The following is a 20,386-nucleotide window of genomic DNA, read 5'->3' as shown; positions in this document are numbered from 1 at the left end:
ATTCGTTCCTTTTAACACTGTGGGCTAAATGAACACATGAAACACAGATCAAAGGGCCAAGTGGTAATTTCTAGTGGATAGTTTCAATATAAATATAATATGATGTATATTACAATATAAATATATTTACACAACATAAATAACATTACTTCCACTTTAATGGGCTAAAATGGCATTTTATATTTGTAAATGAAAAAATCAGGTGCATATTTAAACAATATGAATGAAATAAAAAGCTACAGCGATTGGCTGGCTTTTAAATACAATGGGTCTAATTACGTATACAGCGCTGTGAAAAATTTTTGCCCTTTCTAGAAAGACTGTCACTTGCAGTCATGTTAGCTATCACAGTTATAACTTTACAGTTGAAGAATTCCGACAAAATCTGATTTGATACATTAAGTACCGTGTCCGACCAAACAGGCTCTGGATCTCATGCGGGAGTGAAAATTCAACTGCAAAAATAAAAACTCTCTAAGGCAAGTGACCACTCAGGTCATAGGCTTTGCATTATTAGTGGCCAAAAAATGAAAGGTTAGACTGAGCAATAGGCAATATCAAACCCTAATAACATACTCCTTTTTTCTGATTATCTAGCACAAAACTGTCAGCCTGTATGTGGGTCGTTCCTCACTCTCATAACTACAAAACATGCATATTAGTTTCATAGCAGTTCCCTAATAATGTATAACACTTAGTGAATAAGTCTCAAAATTAATAACTGTTTTATAAGCCTATGGCTTACAAGCTATTCACCGAACTAAAGAAAACTGTCACCTTCAGCCATATGTGCAATGGAAAAAAAGCAGTTGTGCTACTGCAACTCTCAGATATGCAACATGATTAACAGCCTTAAATGTGAGAGGCACTGGGAAAAACTATATGGTGTCTACAACAAGAACCACTGCTGACTTTGGATGAAAACATTGTCAGGATTTTATCATAGTATCATGAACGTCTAGTGAGGATAGAACAAACAGACAAGAACTCCATTATCGCAGTGATATGTCCCCAAACAGAGGAGATAGACAGACCGAGCTGTGGAGGAATACAGGTTTCAGCCATAGAAAGAGGCAATAGAAGGGGGGGCTTTCTGTGCTTGTGTGCACAGCAGGAGCAGACAGCATCACTGCCCCAGTCCCCACTGCAGGCAGATAAGTGTCTGAGCTTCAGACAGCGTCTCTATCTCCACCAACACAACAGCAAGCGTGCATACGCACACCAGACCTTTTGTTCATGAGATTCAAATGACCGCTTTAAATATGATCTGACCCATAACATGATGTGTTATCAGCATTCTGTTTGACTATTTCATGAAACTTGTATTATGCATTACATTATGCAACCCAAGTGCAACTTAGGTTCATGCAGGTTTCACGCAACTAAGGACGCATGAATGTTACACCATGTAAAACCAGCTTTATACTGAAAAGATTTATATGTGTTAGCTAATGTCCTAGTGTAGGCTAAAAATTATAATATAAATGAAAACGCAGACGTTAAGCTTTAGCTCAGCTATAGCCACTTTTCCCACATCTCCGGCAGGAAACTTTTCCTCAAAAGTAGAATAGTTTCTTGTAAAATGTCACTCAATGTTTGATTTGAAGTCAGCTTCTCATTCACCAGCTTCTTCTAATCTTCCCATTCCACCTTAAATGAATGCAACTGCTGCACCAATTAAGGTGGATCAGTAAAGTTCGAATAAGACGCTGGTGAAAGAGAAGCTGACTTATCAGGAAACCAGCTGGAGTGCTTAAAATGCAAATAAGTCTATGCATCTACAAATTATCAACATTCATCTTAAATCTTTCTCTTTGCCTTGTTGTTAGCTACAAGCTAGACGAGATTCTTGTCTGCGTTGCTATGTTGACCAGCAGTCTGTGCACCAACCTTCAGGCCGACCCTGTACTATATCAATTTGTACTGTACGTTATTATTGAATAAAACAGAAATGATTACAATCCCAAACTTCTTAACGGTCGTGGATGTTGTCCTTTATTGTACCTATGCTGCTGTAACACCTAAATTTCCCAGCAGAGATGAATAAAGTGTTATCTCTTATCTTTGGCAGATTAAGTGAATTAATAAAAGTTGAGATGCCAGCACATGCTACTGAACTGATGGATACTGACCCTTTGGGGAGCCAATGGGCGCTTCGCTGTGGGACTTCACCAGCCTGCTGTCTCTGTGTGGGAGGCGCTCAGTGCTGAAGGACAGTTCTGCTGTCGTCTCGGCTGCCTCCTCTTCTTCCTCCTGCTCATTTTCATCCTCCTCATGCCCCTCCTCTTCCTCTTTCTCCTCAGGCTCAAACACCTCGTCCAGCTGCTGCTGCTGCCTTCGCTCCTGAAGTTTGCTGTGGTTCTCTATCACCTTATTGGCCGTCTCCATGACGACTTCAATGTTTAGGTTCTGGGCAGCCATGGCTAGGAGCTCATCGTCGTCATCTCCAACGTCCCAGGCGTCGCTGGTGATGCTCTCAAACTCCTGGAAGGTGGTGGCTTTTTTCGGCTTGCCTGGCGTGCTCGTCGAGGGGGGCTTGTTTCCAGCTTTGATCAAACTGAGTGGGAGGAAGAGAGAGACTGTCAGATTTGGCCTACTGCAAGTGAAACATCTTTTCACCTGAGGCAAATACTCAAAAGTTAGAGAAAAACGAAGGCAATACAAGAATAATACTGAGAAGACTTCAAGCACAACAGACAAGCTAAAAACTGAAGACTGAAACATTAATACACTTCCACCAAAATGTTTTAACACATCTACAGCTTTCCAAAGTTTACTGCAGCCAAAATGTAAATACAAAACACATTACAGCCAAAGTCACATGGACAATAATTTTAACTTGCTTATTAAGCGTTCAATTAATGATTCTTTGTGGGTCATGTATAAAGATATAATATCACAAGTGGATACACTGCTCTGTTTCACCTTATTTTCTAATGCCACTGAGAGTCTGTTGACCACGCCCTGATAGGATGATTCACATGAGGAAATGTGTGAAAACGAAAATGCAATCAGGTCGAGTGCATTTTCAAAATCTTTCTGACATGGAATGGGTGTAGTAGGCAAGAATATGTAAATGCAAAGAGGAGAGGCACTGTTTCTCTTTTTACATTTAAATTATGCCATCTTTCTAGCTTGGTTTTCTTTGATAATGCTATTTCAAATGCATTATTAAACACTGTAAATGCATATCAGGTGAATTTTAATTATCATTATAACACCATTATTGGACAGTCGCTTTAAGCACAACCACGCAGTTCTGGAAGTACATTTTAACTTAAATAAAGCTAGTCATAAACCTCTAGCTCTTCATATAAAATAAATATCAATACTCTTATACCAGAGGGCAAATTAAAAGGGCAGTACTGAATTAGAATTTTTCATTTTGAGCCCAACATTGCATATGAGTGAGATACTTAAATGGAAACATACCAATACATTGCCATTTTACATGTTCTGTAACACATGGACATGCAGATGGCCAATAAGAATGCAACTGACAAAATCCTGGAAGCTGTGGCAAGCTTCATATGCAATCGATCTCTGACAGTCCATACCACCTGAAGCTGAAACTATTCTGCAAAGCTACTTAAAAATATGTAAAAACAGGCAAAAAGTAGACAAGTAACAAGTAGGTAACAGCAAGTAACAAGTAAGGTGGATCAAAATATCCACCTGTGTGCCTTCTCACAATGTACAAAACAGAAAATACTTTTAACAATCACCACAAATATCACACTCAAAATCTCATTAGAACCTTGGAACAGTGCTCTCCCCAAGCAGGAGAAATAGTTCCTCTTTTCTTCATTTCAGGAGCCACATTTACATGACAATATGCTAATTATGTTCGTTATCCTCCAAAAAACCTTATTACCACTGGAAATAACTGCACCTTAACTGGAAAATGACATGTAATTCTCTAAGGACTACTGCGGTTTCTCTACATTCTTCCTCTTGGCAAACAAGAAAATGTTAATTAAAAGAATGTTCTGTTTTTTTTTTGACATAAATCTTGATTTTCACACCCGTAGCACTGTGTCTGTTCCCAAAAGAATCCTGAGAAATGTAAATGTTTTTGGCTTTGACTAGACCTGAACCTGAGACACTTAAAATGTTACTCATTTAACACTTTCATTTAAGAAGTTCAAAGCAGCCAGAATGTAAATCCAGACACTTGGTAAGCACAGTCACACAAAAGTCAACCCTTGCTAAATATAACTTTGATGATATCAGTGACAATTTTTGATAAAGTGACTGAAAATGTCAGGAACCCAAAACAAGAACACAAAGATCAGGGCACCGCCTGTGGAACGCAGCTATGACTCCATAATAATTACTCCATAAACTGACACAACAAACTAAAACAATTTAACTTTCCAAAGTGGAACTGAAACAACTTGTTTCTGCAAAAAAGAAATAAACATTTAGATCAGCCAACTGATTAACTGAATGTTGAGTACAACTTGTATGTAAGAAATGGCAATTGTTTCAATAAATAATACGCATATGAATTACACTGAAAATGATTCTATATAGAACCATGAACACTCAAAGAACCCTTTGCATGATTAAAGGGTTCTCTGCATGACAAAAGGGTTCTTAAGAATGTGCTGTAGATGAACCATCTATAGCACATTCTCCATCAATCTGAAGAACCCATTTTCTTTACTAAAGAACCCTTAAAGAACCACCTTTTTAAGAGTGTATAGTACAAAAACAGAGACTCTTTTCAGTTCCCTCAAACCTAATGTGTAAACTTAACTGACAAAATGAAGTAAGCTTTTGAGCAAATGAGAAATACGAGCAGTAAGGATAACAATTACAACACAGTATGGAAAATATTTAAAAAGGAACATTCAAGCTCATGGAAAACTGTATCTCTGATACAGCCTTCAATCTGTTCCGAGCATCTCTCATTTTTCATGTAAACCACTGTCAATGATAAAACTAGGCATCTGGATGCAATTTGAATAAACTGGGTGGAGAGGCGGAGAGGCACACACAAACAAGCAGGGTTGCGTTTGAGGCTCTACAGCCCTGCTAATCCGCTGTTTCAAAATAAGTGTGGGTTCTGCATTAACTAAACCAGTGTTTCTCAACCCTGTTCCTAGAGGCCCACTGCCCTGCATAATTTAGTGCATTTCCCACCACTTTAAATCAATAAAGAGCTGTTAATTAGCTGATTAGCTGGATCAAGTGTGTTGCGAGCAGGGGAAACAATAAAAAGTACAGGGCAGTGGGCCACCAGGAGCAGGGTTGAGAAACACTGACCTAAGCCATTACAGGAGCATCTTGTTTAGTGGCATGTATAAAATCTTTTCCTAAAGTATTTTTATTGTGATGATGTGAACCATCCACAGCACAAGTCATCAATAATCGATCGGCTGAATAAAAACAATTAAAAACTTCCTATGACCATCAACTAAATATTAAACAACAGAAAAGCATGCCGTTTTCAGTTTGAATGAGATTTGGTGTCTCAGGGCAATTGCACATCTGCCCTATTAGGGATGCACAGGTATGAAAAAAAACTGCTAATAATGCTATGATTCCAGTCATTGTGCATCCCTAACAAAAACGTAAAAATGTGCAGAGCTCTGTTTGGATCATTGATCTTAACTGACCCATGGATTTACATGTAACTATTACAGCAACTTCCGATGTGAAGTAGACTTTGTGAAGAAGCCTCAGATGAAGACTTTTTCTCTAATGAAACTCTCATTTATCCTTGCACCATCCACTGTTAAGGCTATGTGCAATCCAACAGACAGTGTGTTCAAAACTAATAATAAAGTTATTCATATACATGTTGACTTACTTAGCATGTAGAAGTGGGTCAAATGGAGGGTGCTGGGCTCCATAAACATGCTGTATACTGCAAACAGGAAAGGATAAATAAGGTTAGAATACTGCATAAATGCATATACATGTACAAGTAAGCATGAATAGTTTTTGAAGATTAACACACGGTGGTTGAGAACACAGACACATCTTTTCCTTGAGTAAAAGCATAAACAACTTGATGTAGCTAATATTTCTCTGTCAAACGTCAAGCATCCCGAAAGCCATTTAAGTTCAAAATATTACAGTGCTTACTCTATAACATACTTCAAGTTTAATAAGGTTGACCTTTTTAATTTTTCAAGGTTAAGAATGAATTTCCATATGACATATATGAATCAGCACAAGTTGTTTTTAAAATCCAAATATCCCAAACACTTAGCTAGCCAACTACATTGGTTAAATGTATAGATGGACCATAGACAACTTTTTAACTGTCAATTCAGATTCTGACTTATTTACAGCAACATTTGCTGTTGGGCAATTTCCTAACCGATTTACATTAGCCTTCTGTAACCCAAAGCAATCAATCAACATTTATTTAAACTCAGAACACAGGAACTGAAAATAAAAATAGGTTTGTAAAAACAAATCGAATGCTAAAAAAAAGTTAATAATAACCATAACAGTAAATTGAATACCAAAAAAATAAATAACCCAGTAAAACTGCAACAATATAATAACTTAATAAATAACAGACCAAATAGGGGTAAAATAAATAAAACATGATTATGAAATAAACAAGGAATAGAAGACAGGAAACAATAACTTGACACTAGCTAAGAAATAAAAGTTGATAATAAAATAAGAAAAAGAATAATAAAAGTGAAACAGTAACTAAAACATACCAAAATTATATTAAAAGTTAATTAAAATCAAATAAAACAGTTACAGACTGAGTGGAGGTGGTTAGAGACTAAGAGTTTCAAATGTTCATGTGACGTTAGCGAGTGAAGCTTTACAGTTTCCTGTAATGAGCTCCAGCACTGTTGCACTGTAGCTAAAAGCAGATTTTCCCAGTTCAGTAAAAGCTCTCGGCACCTAAAGAGTGATCCAATCACTGGAACGAGTCTGGTAAAATACACTGCACCAAATAGTCAGCTGAGCAGTACTAGATGGTGTCATGGGCATATAAATGTACTTTGCAATTGACAATTGACGTGGCAATGTCATTAACATAAATATTAAATAATACTAGTCCGAGGATCAAACCTTGAGTTATCAGTAGTAGCTCTAATTTACTTTGTCCCAGGGTCACAAATTGCTGTCTACACGAGAGGTAATTTCTAATCCATTTGGTAGCCCTGTGGTGAAAGCCAATATTTTGTAGACCTATTAAAAGTAGGGAATGACCAATTGTACCAAAGGCGAGAGAAAGGAAGGGTAAAATGAACACTAGCACATTTCTAGTACTTTCTATCAGCTGATGTCACAATACAAATAGCATTATTAGCTGTTTAATGAGTCAATTGGCATTTAAATTACTAAATGAAAAATGAATAAAATGAATCAAATAAAGTGCTACATTGAAAGTAAGAAGTAACTGGCTACTTAGCACAATAGGTTGTGCCTAATTATACTATGACATTTTGTATAGGCATAGCATTCAAATACAGCACAAATACATGCACATGGCTAACATTATTTACAATATAAAACTGCAACACAGATCTGCCAATATAAAAAAATAAACCAGCTCTTAACTGCTTGTTTGGAGCAAAAAGCAGCCAATCTCAGGCTGATTTTGATCATGCATCCCTACTTGATTAGCTAATAATGAAATTCAAATTCAGAAAAATGAAAAAGGCAGATTTACGTATTATAGGACATCAAGAACTTTATGAGATCAACAGTTATAGGCCAGTGTGTTGAGAAATATATGGCATTCATGTATAGGTCCTGAATGGAAAAAACAAACACTCCCTTACAGTAAAAATTACTTTTGTACTTTAATAAGCCTATTTACAGTTTTCATTTTGCTCAGTTGTGTTTAATTCACTGGTAAGTATCATCTGAAACTGGAACAAACAAGAGTTTGTAAAGCATCCTCTATTTACTGATCGGAAATCAGGCACCTCTATCAACATTAATATCCATGACTCCAAGAGCAAAAACTGTGTAGAGGAGAAAGATTTGCAGTCTTCATGTTTAAGAGGAACTCCACTGATTTTTCATGTCTACATGACTAAAAGGTTAACATAAATCATTCAGAGTGGGTTTGTGTGAAACGCTTTGTTCTAGAGAAAGGAAACAAATCAGAACTGTTCACAATGGTGCTGACAGGAACCAGACATCTGAGGAGCTTAATGCCTCATAGAAAGTTATTATATGAACTGGTTATGAACACTCAGCTTGATCTCTGAGACAATGTTTTTAAGTAGATTTCTAATAAAGTCTTTGGAGTAAAATGTTTTTAGTCTGTTCATTTTAATCCATTCATAGTGGAAAGATACAGAAGGGCAGACTAAGACAAAACAGTCCCCAAAGAAAACTTTTTTTTTTTTTCTCACCATCACCAGCATTACATATAAAACTCATAGAAAACATGTCTAGGTATACTGGTGTTTTTGGATAGTAAATAAACTGACTATATTGGCTTTGTAACATCAGGACCCCTGGAGTCAATAAGTTTCTCTACAAATGAACCACTTAACATCAAACTACAATGAATAACCCTGTTTACATCTCAGTCACTGAATAATGCAGAAATTTTGAAAAATCAGTGGAATTCCCCTTTAAGTCTGTATGTCAGTGCCGTGCAGTGGTAATGTTTAGTGTTTATGTCTAACGTTGTGCAGTTTTGTACTACTTAAGTTTACATCCAAAACAGGCCTTTCAGGTCTGCTAGCCACCAACAGGAACTAAGACTGTAACTCACAACAGTGCATTACAGTGTCATTCACATATAACCTTACAGACGAAAGTCTGTTACTGGCTTAGTTACATGGAAAGCAAAAATATATATCTGTTGCAGCTAAATCAGTGGTTTTGCAACTTAGACAGAGGCTAGTTAGACTAGCTAACGTTACCCAGCTAACTTCAGAGTGCATATGAATACGAGACCGGCTGCCTAACAAAAGACACAAGAGCTGAGCCCTGATGACAGACAGCGCTTGACAGTGCGAACTTTTCAAATGTATTGTAATAATATTTTCTGCACATATCTTGAAATGAAGAGGTTGAAGCTAACCGAGCTAAGTAGCTAGTTAGCATGAACACGTCACTCACCTGCCAGGCACCTTCGCTGTGTTTCTTTTCCAAAATTGCTTTTTACCGCCGTCACTCGACATTTTTGCCGGTCTGTGCGATAGCTCATCAATAGCAGACGGGCTAAAAATAATGTATATTGAGCAAATGGTGTGCAGTATGTTTATTTACACCCTTAGTTTTTTCTTCGTAAACTCAGAAAGCCGCCATGTTGGCGCAGCCCACAGCGAGCAAGCAGCGATCTGATTGGACGGAGTGACAAATAGAAGCCAATCAGGAGTGAGTTCTGCACTGGGTCTGTGGCTTTTGCTGTTTCATTAAAACCTAACAGCGCTCTAACATTAAAGGGGAAGTTCCACTGACTTCTCAAAATGCCTGTAAAAGTCATTACGAAAGGTTTAATATGAAATATTTTTTTGTACAGAAACTTCATGATTTAGATTTCTTTACAGTGATGTTGAGAGGAACCAGGGGTTGTGAGGTCTACAACACAAATTTAACTATTCTATTTGCTGTCCAAAATGGCCAGTGAACTTACATATACCTTCTGAGTTACATGTGTAGTGTTGATAATGGTAAACTTATGGTAAAACCAAAAAGAGTCAATTTTCTTTAGGTATTATTTTGCCGTAGTACTCCCAGCATGTACCTCTCTGGCACAAATGGAACTTTAAAAATTAGTGTAAGGCCAAAATCTTGTCTCAAAACTTGTCATAAAACAGACAACAGGAAACATATTTGGAACTATTTTGTGTGATAACAATGATTACCGTGAGAACGCTTTTAAAGGCATTGTATGCTTCAGACTTCTGGTTCCTGTCATCACAGAGAAATGCATGATATCAACATGACACATGAGATTCCTACTAAATTGTGGTTAGCAGTGACCTTTGTTTCAGGTCAAATTATAAAGTTACGTCATCATGGCTATATTTGTCTTTAAGTACTAGCCTTTCTCCTCGACTTAAATCATAAGTACTGTACAATAAATCATATGTCAAATATTAACTCGATGTTGGCTTCCACAATAGACTAAAGTCTGCATTTCTTTCAAATTACGTTTTTTGGCTAACCATGTGGACAAACTCACCACTCTCAAATGTACTATATTAACATTCTATAAATGTTTCTGCTAAATCAGTTGGTACAGAGTAGTGGATAAAACCATGTCCTGGGTCATATATTAAAAATATGTACATGCAAACGAGAAAATAAAAAAAGCCTTCACTTAATGAAATCAGAGACAATTGATTTTTGTCAAGTGATTTTTTTTGGCTGCCTAATTAATCCCTGTCCTTTTAACAACAATCCATAAAGACACTGGTAGTAATGATAAAAAAAATAAATAATAATAATAATAATAATAATAATAATAATGTGGATAATAATAATCAAAATAATTATAAGAAATAAATAAAAGAAAAAGATGAGTCTGATGATGATGTAAATGTTACAGTCTTATACTGCAACTTGCACTAAAATATTAGTGAACTACTCATCTATAACAACAACAACAACAACAGTATAGTTTATTATAGCTTTTTAAAACACATACTTAATCACACACACTTACATGGTTAACTGGGTGCACAATTATTTGGAAAGTGTATAACATGCTGCTTTTAGTCATAAATATTGAAATAAATAATAGACAAAAAATCCAGAATGATCTTAATTACACAAACTAAGCATACAAATAGCTGTCTTATTAATGTATGTTATTTTAACTATTGTTATAATAATAATAATAATAATAATAATAATAATAATAATAATAATGACAAGCTAAGCCAATCCTTATTTAAGACCTTTTTGTGTGTGTTTTTATTTATTTATTTATTTATTTTCTAACAGTAATTAATCCGTTTTCATAGACAGCTGAGGACCAAGTTAAGTGGGAAAATATAAGTTTGTTCTCTTATATAAATCATAGACAAAAATATACAGAATGATCCTTATCACATGAAATTAATGCCCTGAATAGCTGTCTTATTAATCGAATAATCTATTTTAAACGCTATAAATATTATAATAATAATAATCGTCATCCTCTCAGTCAGTCCATATCTGAGAACATAGTGTGTATTATTTAACCTAATTTTAATTTAGACAATATATAGTTGCCTGTCTTATACATATTATAGACAAAGCGATGCAGAATTATCCCTATCACATCTAATAAATGCACAAAATAAATCAAAACAAAATTCACTGAGAGTCCATTGAATGGCCTTTGGCTCCTCCCACCGCAGGATTACGCGATGACGCAAGCGCGCTCCGGCGCGACCTCTTTTTTTTTCAGGAAAGAAGAAACCGCTATGTAAAGTACCGAAGGGGGAAAGGAGAACCGCTGTAACGAAGAGTCTTTGTAACGCAGAGGAACCAAAGTAGACCTATTCGCTCTGTTCGACGATGACGTCCAGATAACTAGGGTTTAACTGGCCGTAGCTGGTGGCTTTTTCCCCCGGTGAAGAAATGGAGAAGCAGCCAAGGCTGTTGTGCTCGCAGCTCAGCGTGGAAAACAGAGTGTGCGATGTTACTCTCAGCAGCTCTTTTCTTTCATGGAGGGAGGTGGTGGACAGCAGCAAAAAACGCGCTGCTGCCAACGTGTACGGTCTTCTAAAGGCTGGTAAGCTCCAAACTGCCAAACGGCTGCTTAAGGTCGCCCTCCTTCTCTTTGTTCGCATACATGCAGCGTCCTCCATGTAAAGAGACCGACACGGCAGATGCGCAGGCTGAGGGTTTCACTTCGTATCCTGTTAGACTGCGTGTGTTTTTAGTAGCTTACTTTCATTGTCATGGCATTTAAAGACGAGGCTGAATGAAGTTGGCTTAATATTCGAATTGCCGGCTCCTTATTCGAACTGTCCGTTCCACCTTAAATAGTGTGGCAGCAGTTACGTTCTGGGGCATGTACGGTCACCAGAATGTAACTGCTAACCTAACCTACATTGTTTAAGGTGCAACGGAAAACTCATACTACGTCAAATACGTTTCAACGGAAAACTCATAATCCGTCATTTTAAGACAGGAATAACCGTTTCAGAATTATTCTTATTCTGAGTTACACAAATGTGAAGGTGTGTGTTCAAGACTGTTAAGCATTTATGAGACGGGCCATGTCTGCACATGAGGCCTGTTGATTTAGTCCTGAAAACAGAAGAGGTACCTACCTGTAAACAAGATTTTGACTGCTTGCAGCTCTTATGAAAAAGGTCTATAGATCTATAGAAATTAATACTGCAAGGATTTCAGCAGGATTCCTATAAGAATCTTCTAACGAATTCTGACAATTACTAGTTACTACAGGATACTACACATAAGTACTGTAGATGATAGTTAGACAGTAAGAGTGCTACAGGAATATTATGCAGCACAATAGTAATATTATAGTTTCTTATAGTTACTGCTGTAGATTTTTTTGGGAAAGGATGAATCTGCATTTACTGCCTTATATGCTAGCAGTCTTTTTTCAGGTTCAGAAAGTATGAAGATGAACATAACTACGCTGATCCAAGGACATGGAATACTATTAGAAGGACAGAAGGACTCTTACTGATAATCATGAGGGATTGAGTTGTGATCTGATGCTATTAATATTGTCGAATGTCCTCTAAGATGGTTGACCTAAGTCATAAGTTCTCATGGATCATTAACTGACTATACTAAAAATAGAGCCTGGGTGAGATTAAGGGATTTTTTTTGTACTTATTCCCCAAATATTTCCGTAATGAATTACCATTCAGCCTTGAGTTTTTAATCATTGTCTAAGAACTCATATGGTGCTTAACATAATACAGGAGTACTGTAAAGTGTGGCTGATATCAGTTTCACTTCTGCTTTTCTGCGGTGTGCTTGGTGAAACTATACTGCTATTCATGCATTCACCATTACAGTGGACTGTAGTGGTAAATTCCAGGCCTTACGTAGCTGAACAAGACCTTAGCCCTGTTGCACATGACGCACCACAAGGACAGGGATTTGCATGTGATGAGACATTGTGTGTGAGGTGTGGAAGCACCAGCTGTCCTCTACCAGGCTTTAAACTCAAAATTCCTTAGTTGGCAGTTGTGCAGGTCAACACAATACTATGTATCAAAATACATACTGGATAACTGATGCATCCTAGTTCACCCCATTGTTGATACACCCCACTGTCAATGATCAAGACTAGGCCTCTAATGAGAGGCAAGTGGGCAGGGAGAAGTGGAGTTTATCCTGTGCATACCCCCACCCTCCAATGACAGGGTTCATTTTTTGAAGTTCTTGTAAATTCTTAGAAATCTTCAGGGTTTTTGGGTTCATTATGTTAGAGCAGGACGGTACAGCGTGCATTAGAAAAATTCTTACTTTTAAGCATGAGCCAAACCAGTCCGTGTAGTATATAATTAGAGAAGACATTTTTAACACAAAGCACTATAATTTGGTCACTGCTGATCCTTTCACAATGCACAGAAAAATATTACTTTGTGTATGAAATGCAACATTAACCTCTAACTTTAGACATTTAGAACTGTGTAATTTCACATAGTGACGCAATACTGCAGGATTGTCTGTATTATTAACCTAAAGTACAGTTGCTGTTTCTAGTCAATGTTATGCTAACACATTCATTGTACTTCGGAGACTCCTTTAACACTGTTAGCTGCTAATTTGACACCAGTGATTTTGTCCAAATTGTCTCATACAAGTCTAAAAGTGTCTACTCTAATAATATACATTACAAGTCCAGTGATCTGAGCTTACACTACTGAAATCTCACAATGAAGCGCTGGAGTAGAATAGAGTGGACTCTCTGCACCCTGCAGTAGTGCCCTTTTTCTAGAGGCCTTAACAGATCTTTTCCTCAAGGGCAAGGCTGCTTCGGAGTTAAATTTCCTTACTGCAAAAGATACTGTAGACACCCTGCCTTTTGTGAATTTCTTAGAAACTTGGAAAGTCACATGTCTAAAAATCTTTTTCTGCTAAAGAGTATCAGATCAGATGTCATGTAACGTAAGGTGATGAATTCTCCTGTCCTGTGTTGAAAGGTATGATTATAGCAGAGTAATAAAAGGCATAAGTGGTTCTTTCAGACTGACGCAGCATTGCCTTTGAAAGGGCATAAAAGGGTACATTGTCCTGTGCCATCCGATGGTGACATTCTGCTTATTAAGGCACTTAACACCTGCTTACTCTGGCCATCAGTAATATTGGTAATAAAAAGAAATTTATGCTGTCATATCTCAGTAATGGATCTTGCTGTACAATGCTGTACTTTAATGCAGGCATTGACCTGAGCACCTTGTTCTCAGTTATGGCAAACAGTCTTTTACAGAGAGGAGCAGTTTGAAAGAGACATGTATTATGTACCACTTTATTTTCTGCATGCTTTTCAGCGTTCTCCAGTGCTTCCTCTTTCGTTTGACAAATGCTAATTTGTTGACATAACAGGAAGGTATAGAAAGCAAACAGCCCTTTTTAACCATGGCTTCTTTCTTAAGCATAACCCAGGCTGTCCTAAAGTCTTACCAGCAATACATTCAGAGACGTTGTCTCCTTTAACTCATTAAAATGTTCACATTGGTCAGAGTGAAATGGTTCAGCATGTGTCATTGGAGCGTTCTGTGAGCTACTGTGTTTATCGCTGTATTAAAGAAGCTGCCTTTATTGATGGACACACTGTAGTAGTTTTTGAGTTCAGGATGCAGTTCACATTATGTTCACGTTTACAGAATAAGCTTGGACGATAATTTGAATTTAGACAAACAATTGTTGTCTGTAGAAATTCAGTTATGAAGTACCACCTGTAGCCTTACCCTATAGCTTGCATTTTCCATGCGCTGCTGTGGAAGTGCTTATTATTGCTTTGTTTCATCAGAGTAACAAAAGCTGAAGCAAAATGTGCTTTTTCAGAAAAATAGTTTGAGACACGAACACTTGGTGCGATTTGTTAGGACATATTGATGATGATAGCAATGATAAGTTACATTATTAACAGAGATTATTAACAGAGTAGTTTAAAAGGCAGAAGTAGTGTTTTTTGGCTAAGCATTTAGGGGTTCATTTTCATGCCTAGCATGAGCCAGTGCCAGTCTGAATCATATCTGTGTTGACAGCCCCGGTGTAATGTGTGCTTAGCTCATCCGCTATGTAATTTAACCCAATGCCTGGCATGTTGAGCTCCTCCTAGCATACACAAAGTGTAGAAAGGGACACAAAAGATAGTATTTGTGAAGGGCTATTTCATGCTAAGCCAATGTTTAGTGAAGGCCAAATCTACGCATGGGCCAAAAGGCATATGTGCGGCTGCTCAAACACAGCTTTGAGAGAGCCTCCAGGGAAGGTTAATGTGTTATGTAAGCGTCAGTGATGACCTTAAGCCCTCCCTCTGCATGTGCGTCCTGCTGACGTGCCTGCTCCGGCTTGTGTTTCCCCGGCGATGGCTGCCTTGAAAGCCTGGGCTTATGTCTCTGCAAAACCGCAGACCTGGATCAGGCTGCCAACAAAGCCAGCTTGTTTTCAAACTACCACCACAGATGAGACTCTCCTGTCACTGAATATTTTAGGCTTGCAGCGGTGTTATGTTCAGTCTTCCAAGCTGCTTGAATCCCAGGAGGTGCTTGAGAAGTATCCATAACCACACCTGATGATCGTGATGCCATGACATTTAAGGCTGGGTATTGTTAGCAACTTCACATAGGGCTGAAAGATTGGTCGTTTTTATATTGAAATCACAACTTTCAAATTGCAAGAACTGCAGTTTTATTATAGCCTATTTTACCAACAATGTTGTCTTAATTTTTAAGTGGGGAAATTTAACCTAGTAACATGGACCTTGTGAAACTGCCTGTAGGTGAGTTAGACCAAACAGAAGCAACCAAACATCTGTTATGAACATGCTAATTTGGCAGTCTGGAGCACTATGTTCAGTGCTCAAGCCTCCAGCCAGAAAAAGAGGATATGATGGGCTTCTTGGCCAAAAAAGGGCCTGGACCTCAATTTATAGAAAATAATCACAAGAAAGTGGTCACAGCATTGGTCAGGAAAATCGCAATTGGATGTTTTGTCCAACTAGGACAGCCAACTTCATGATGCGGTATATATCACGATTAGGGATGTGCATTCTAATAAACAGATAGTTGGTTAACTGTGGGGAAGTGAAAAACAATGAAAAAATGGCAAAATAAAAGTTTTGGTTAAAACTGTTAAAGAGCTGGAGGTGGAGGCTTACTCTTTTGGCTGATAGCACCAGTGTTAAAAGGAAAAACAATTAGTAGTACAATAATTTAGCAGCAAGCAGAGGAATACATTTGAAAACATGTTCTGTTATTCAAAAAAACTGGGGGATTGATAGTTTCCATGTCAGATGAGTAAAGGAGGTGTTGACAGATATGAGCTAAAACTACAACTGGTACAGCATCGGTACAACACAGTCTTACACAGGGTCTTTTCTCATCAGTGGATGATGTGCCAACATGTTAGTTTGTCAGAGAAATATATTTCCACTGTTTCTGGATCAGCTAGAGTAGTTAGCCTAGTTTGCAATAAAGCCACGCTACATCTACCTTAACCTCTTCAACTCTTTGAGACCACCGGAGGTTCCAAAAAGCACTTCATCATATTCTTCATAACTTTCATATTTCATAAGCTGCATTCAAAAGGTGGGTGTCATGTAAGAGCTGTAACTGTCTTCCTTCCAGTCAAATAGATGGGTAATGTAATTTTAAACCCTTATAATAGAAGAAGAAGAACTTTTTTTTTGTCTGCTGAAAGTCGACCCATTTTTCCACAAATCTGGGCTGTTGGAATCTCTTCAGTGATCTGCTCTGTAAAAATTATTTTCATAAAAAAATACAAAGAGCGTCTAAGATTCCTGGCTTTCAGCAGTAAATTGTAAGCATATAGCAATATGTGTATGATCAAAAAGCACGTTCTGTTAATTTGAGGGGAGCTTTTACAAAAACAAATAAATAAATAAATAAATATTACATTTATTTCATGCAGTTACTGAATAATTTGCCTTATGATTTGGTCATGTAAATTCAGATGGACAAACCAAAATATACCCTGGAGAATAAGAGGTTAACAATTCATCTTTGGCAGCACACTCACTTTCAGACACACGTGTTTTGGCGTGGTTCGGTGTAATATACCACGAATACGAATAGGGGTGAACTATTTTATTTCCTAAATAGAGGCAAAGACATGGGAATTAATCACTAAATTCAGACTTTTTCTGAGTATGAACCTTTGTCAGTATTGACTAGTCATGTAAACAAACCAATACAAGTTGTTTGAGAGAGGCTTAATTTGGTTTCTTATCCGTAGACCAGTATAAAAGTACATAAAGTGACGAGTCTACACGTTTAATTCTTGCTCAGTGATTGCAGTAAGCACACAGTTGGATAGTTAGCATTCTGTGGTTTTGCTGTGTAATGAGCAGCATGCAGTTAGAGCATTAGGGCCTTACTTTTCAGTGGCTCGGCAGCCACCGTTACCGTTAGCTAACGTTGCTCTGTCTGTTACTTAGTAACAAGAGGCTCTCAGTGCACTTTAGTACTCATTCAGCTGATGTAGTGAAGTTACTAGAAATTATGAGTGCAGTGTGGAAGATAGTAGTTCCCCTTAAAATCAATTTCGGCATGAATAGAAAAATGGCAGATGTACGTAGTCGTGCCCTGAAACACATATAGGGATCCATTTCAGTCAGAGCTTGATTTGTAAAAGAAAGTGCAAAGTAGGAATTTGGATGCTGGAAGTAAAGGAGACTCCACTTTGGAATGTGGTTGGTTTGTGTGAACATCATCTTACTACAGGCTCTTAAATGGTTCCTGGCTCAAATGTACAGTTCAAGGAAAAGAAATATTTCATTTGTATAGAAACATTGCATTATGTGGAAAAGGAAGAGAAAACCTATTGACTCAACACACATATTATAAACAAGTGGGCTGTTGTCACAGTAGCTGCTCATTGGCTTTCAGCTATAATGGTGTTTCAAGTAAAGAGATCTGTGTTGTTTTACAGTACATGGAAATGCACCAAAATTGTTGTCCATGGTAATCGACCTTGAGACACATTGAAACGGTTCAAAACACTGGAGTATTGCTTTTAATTAACAGAATATTTCTATAGTGAACAGGGCTGCTGACAGTAAGAGACACCATGGGACACTGTCTGGAGCCTGTGTCCAAGAAATACATGAGGAACTAGTCCAAATACTCTTAATTCATTGTAGTCTGTTCCATTACAGTTGCTGTTATTGTAACTGTGCTAAGTGATGACAGAAAACAGCCAAGTCCCTTTACACCAATAATGCTGCAGTGTTGCAATCTTTAGCTCATTCATTTTTTTAGCTGCTTTTGGAAAAGGTGCAAAGTGCTTTTAATTAATCATTGTCATAAAAGGCTGAATGTACAAAGCTACAGTAGTTGCCTCAGCAGGCCTTCTAAAACATTTTGCCCCAATAATTCCTGACAATTCCCACAAGTCAAAGCAGGAAGTGTTGTGATTTATGATGTGAACTTTCGCTATGTTATCATTCATGTTTTTGAAATGACTGCAGATCCTCCTGTTTACTGGAAAGCTGTATATGTGATGCGTTTATGCTGCTAGACTTGCACAACCAGCCAAACATTACATTTCAGAGCAGTTAAAATGATCAACAGGTTTTTCTTTGTCCTTCACATCTGAATGGAATGACTTGTTTGGTGTGGCGTGATAGCTGGTGACTTTTTTTTTTTCTCTGTCTTCTGCTTTTAACCAATATTTGTGTTCACTGGTGAAGGAGGGAGTCCCAGAAAGTTGGTGCTGGAGAAGGCAAAAGTTTGAGATGATTTGGCCTGATCTTCTCATCACTTTGAAGCGTACACCATATGAAGTACTCACTCAAGGCCATGTGCTGCAACTTTCATTAGTTTCATTTGTCTGTGTGTCAGACCACAAATCTCTGATTTGCATGATGATAATGTTAAATTCAAAAACAGAGCCTGATAGACACACCTATTCAAATGCTTTTTTGCTGCGTAATGTGTCTGAAGTTTTTGTAATGACATTTTTTTAAAAGATTTGCTAGTTTACCTTTGTCCTGTAAAATATTTTAATATCTTTTAAAAGCCATGCATGGTTTATTTTCCAGTTAAGTCCATCTTTATAGTTTAGCCTTTTTAAAAACTCTGATAACTTGATTAATAATCAAAATAATTGAAAGACTAGTTTATTATTCCAGTATTGTAATCAACAGTGACAGTCCTGTATTGACAGCCCTATATTTGAATCACAACTCTTTCTTTCCTTTTTCTTTTCTCCACAATTTGTCTGATATTCTTTCTAACTTTCCACCATTCGAGACCAGATACTCAGAGAATCAGCTGGAGTTGAATTTGTTAATGAACCCCACTGAACGCAGTGTGAAGCAGTAACTAGAATCCACTGGAATGTCGACTATTGTTTTGTGGCATTTCCGCTAACCCAGCTTTACAGGCCTTATTTGTTATGACTCTGTATCACTGACTCCGGGAGCAGCTTCAGCAGAGCGCACAAAAAAAAACTGAAAGAATATAATCTTTTATGAAAGCATTTCTAGTTTCATGTAAATTCTAAAGTGATATGTGGCCTGTGGCTTGAAGGGGAATTCCACTGATTTTTCAAAAATTGAATTGTTGCAGCGTAAACAAAGTGATTCAGAGTGGTTTGATGCGAAATGGTTCATTGTAGAAAAACTTAGTCGGATTACTTTATAGTGGTGCCGTTAGGAACCAGGGGTCACAATATCTACAACACAAATATAGCCTGATTTCTTTTCTTAGCGGCCGACTTATATTAGCCTGCTTTATTTTTTTCTCCCCAATTTTCTTACCGATTTATTTATGTCCAGTTCCACCCGCAAGACGGGTCTATTCCAGTCACAGGGTACAATTTCATTCATGCCTATTTCTGATTGCAGTACATTTTTTCCACTGTTTTGGAAGAGGCGCCCAACGTCCTTGAATTAATCATTCTTATAAAAGGGTGAATGTACGAAGTTGCAGTAGTTGCCTCAGCAGGCCTTCTAAAACATTTTCTCCCAGTAATTCCTGGCAGTTTCCCCAAGACTAAACAGGAAGTATTGTGACTTATAATGTAAACTATTGCTTTGTTATCATTCATGTTTTTGAAATGGCTGCAGACCCTTTGTGTGTGCTGGAAAGCTGTATTTATGATGAGTTTATGCTGCCTGAATTTTTTTTTGTCTAATTCAAATTAGCTTCATTTTTTCCTCTTCCAACTAATCATGTCGAATTCCACCCGTTAAAATAGGTCTCATCCAGTCAAATGATATAATTCTGATATTGCCTGATTCTGATTACAGTACATGTTA

General features: G+C 37.4%; 2 protein-coding genes across 3 annotated transcripts in view; one reads left to right on the top strand and one right to left on the bottom strand.

Annotated features, from left to right (window-relative positions):
* tbc1d22a (TBC1 domain family, member 22a) overlaps nt 1–9,289 on the bottom strand; it is a 193,042-nt gene extending 183,753 nt beyond the window's left edge. For both annotated transcript variants that reach the window (XM_036577364.1, XM_036577363.1), the window contains exons 1-3: nt 9,070–9,289; nt 5,819–5,875; nt 2,133–2,557 (exon numbers count right to left, since the gene is read on the bottom strand). In XM_036577364.1, the coding sequence (XP_036433257.1) occupies nt 2,133–2,557; nt 5,819–5,875; nt 9,070–9,131 (544 nt within the window). In that variant the 5' untranslated portion in view covers nt 9,132–9,289. The remainder of the gene's footprint in view (nt 1–2,132; nt 2,558–5,818; nt 5,876–9,069) is intronic.
* A 2,055-nt stretch (nt 9,290–11,344) lies between these two features.
* The window catches only part of cerk (ceramide kinase), a 30,235-nt gene continuing 21,193 nt past the window's right edge, over nt 11,345–20,386 (top strand). Inside the window, exon 1 of the mRNA XM_036577362.1 lies at nt 11,345–11,677. Within this exon, the coding sequence (XP_036433255.1) occupies nt 11,524–11,677 (154 nt within the window). The 5' untranslated portion in view covers nt 11,345–11,523. The remainder of the gene's footprint in view (nt 11,678–20,386) is intronic.

This window comes from Colossoma macropomum, unplaced genomic scaffold (genome assembly GCF_904425465.1).
Source record: "Colossoma macropomum unplaced genomic scaffold, Colossoma_macropomum, whole genome shotgun sequence".
In the NCBI taxonomy this organism is placed as follows: domain Eukaryota; kingdom Metazoa; phylum Chordata; class Actinopteri; order Characiformes; family Serrasalmidae; genus Colossoma; species Colossoma macropomum.
This window is presented reverse-complemented; position numbering and strand designations above follow the sequence as displayed.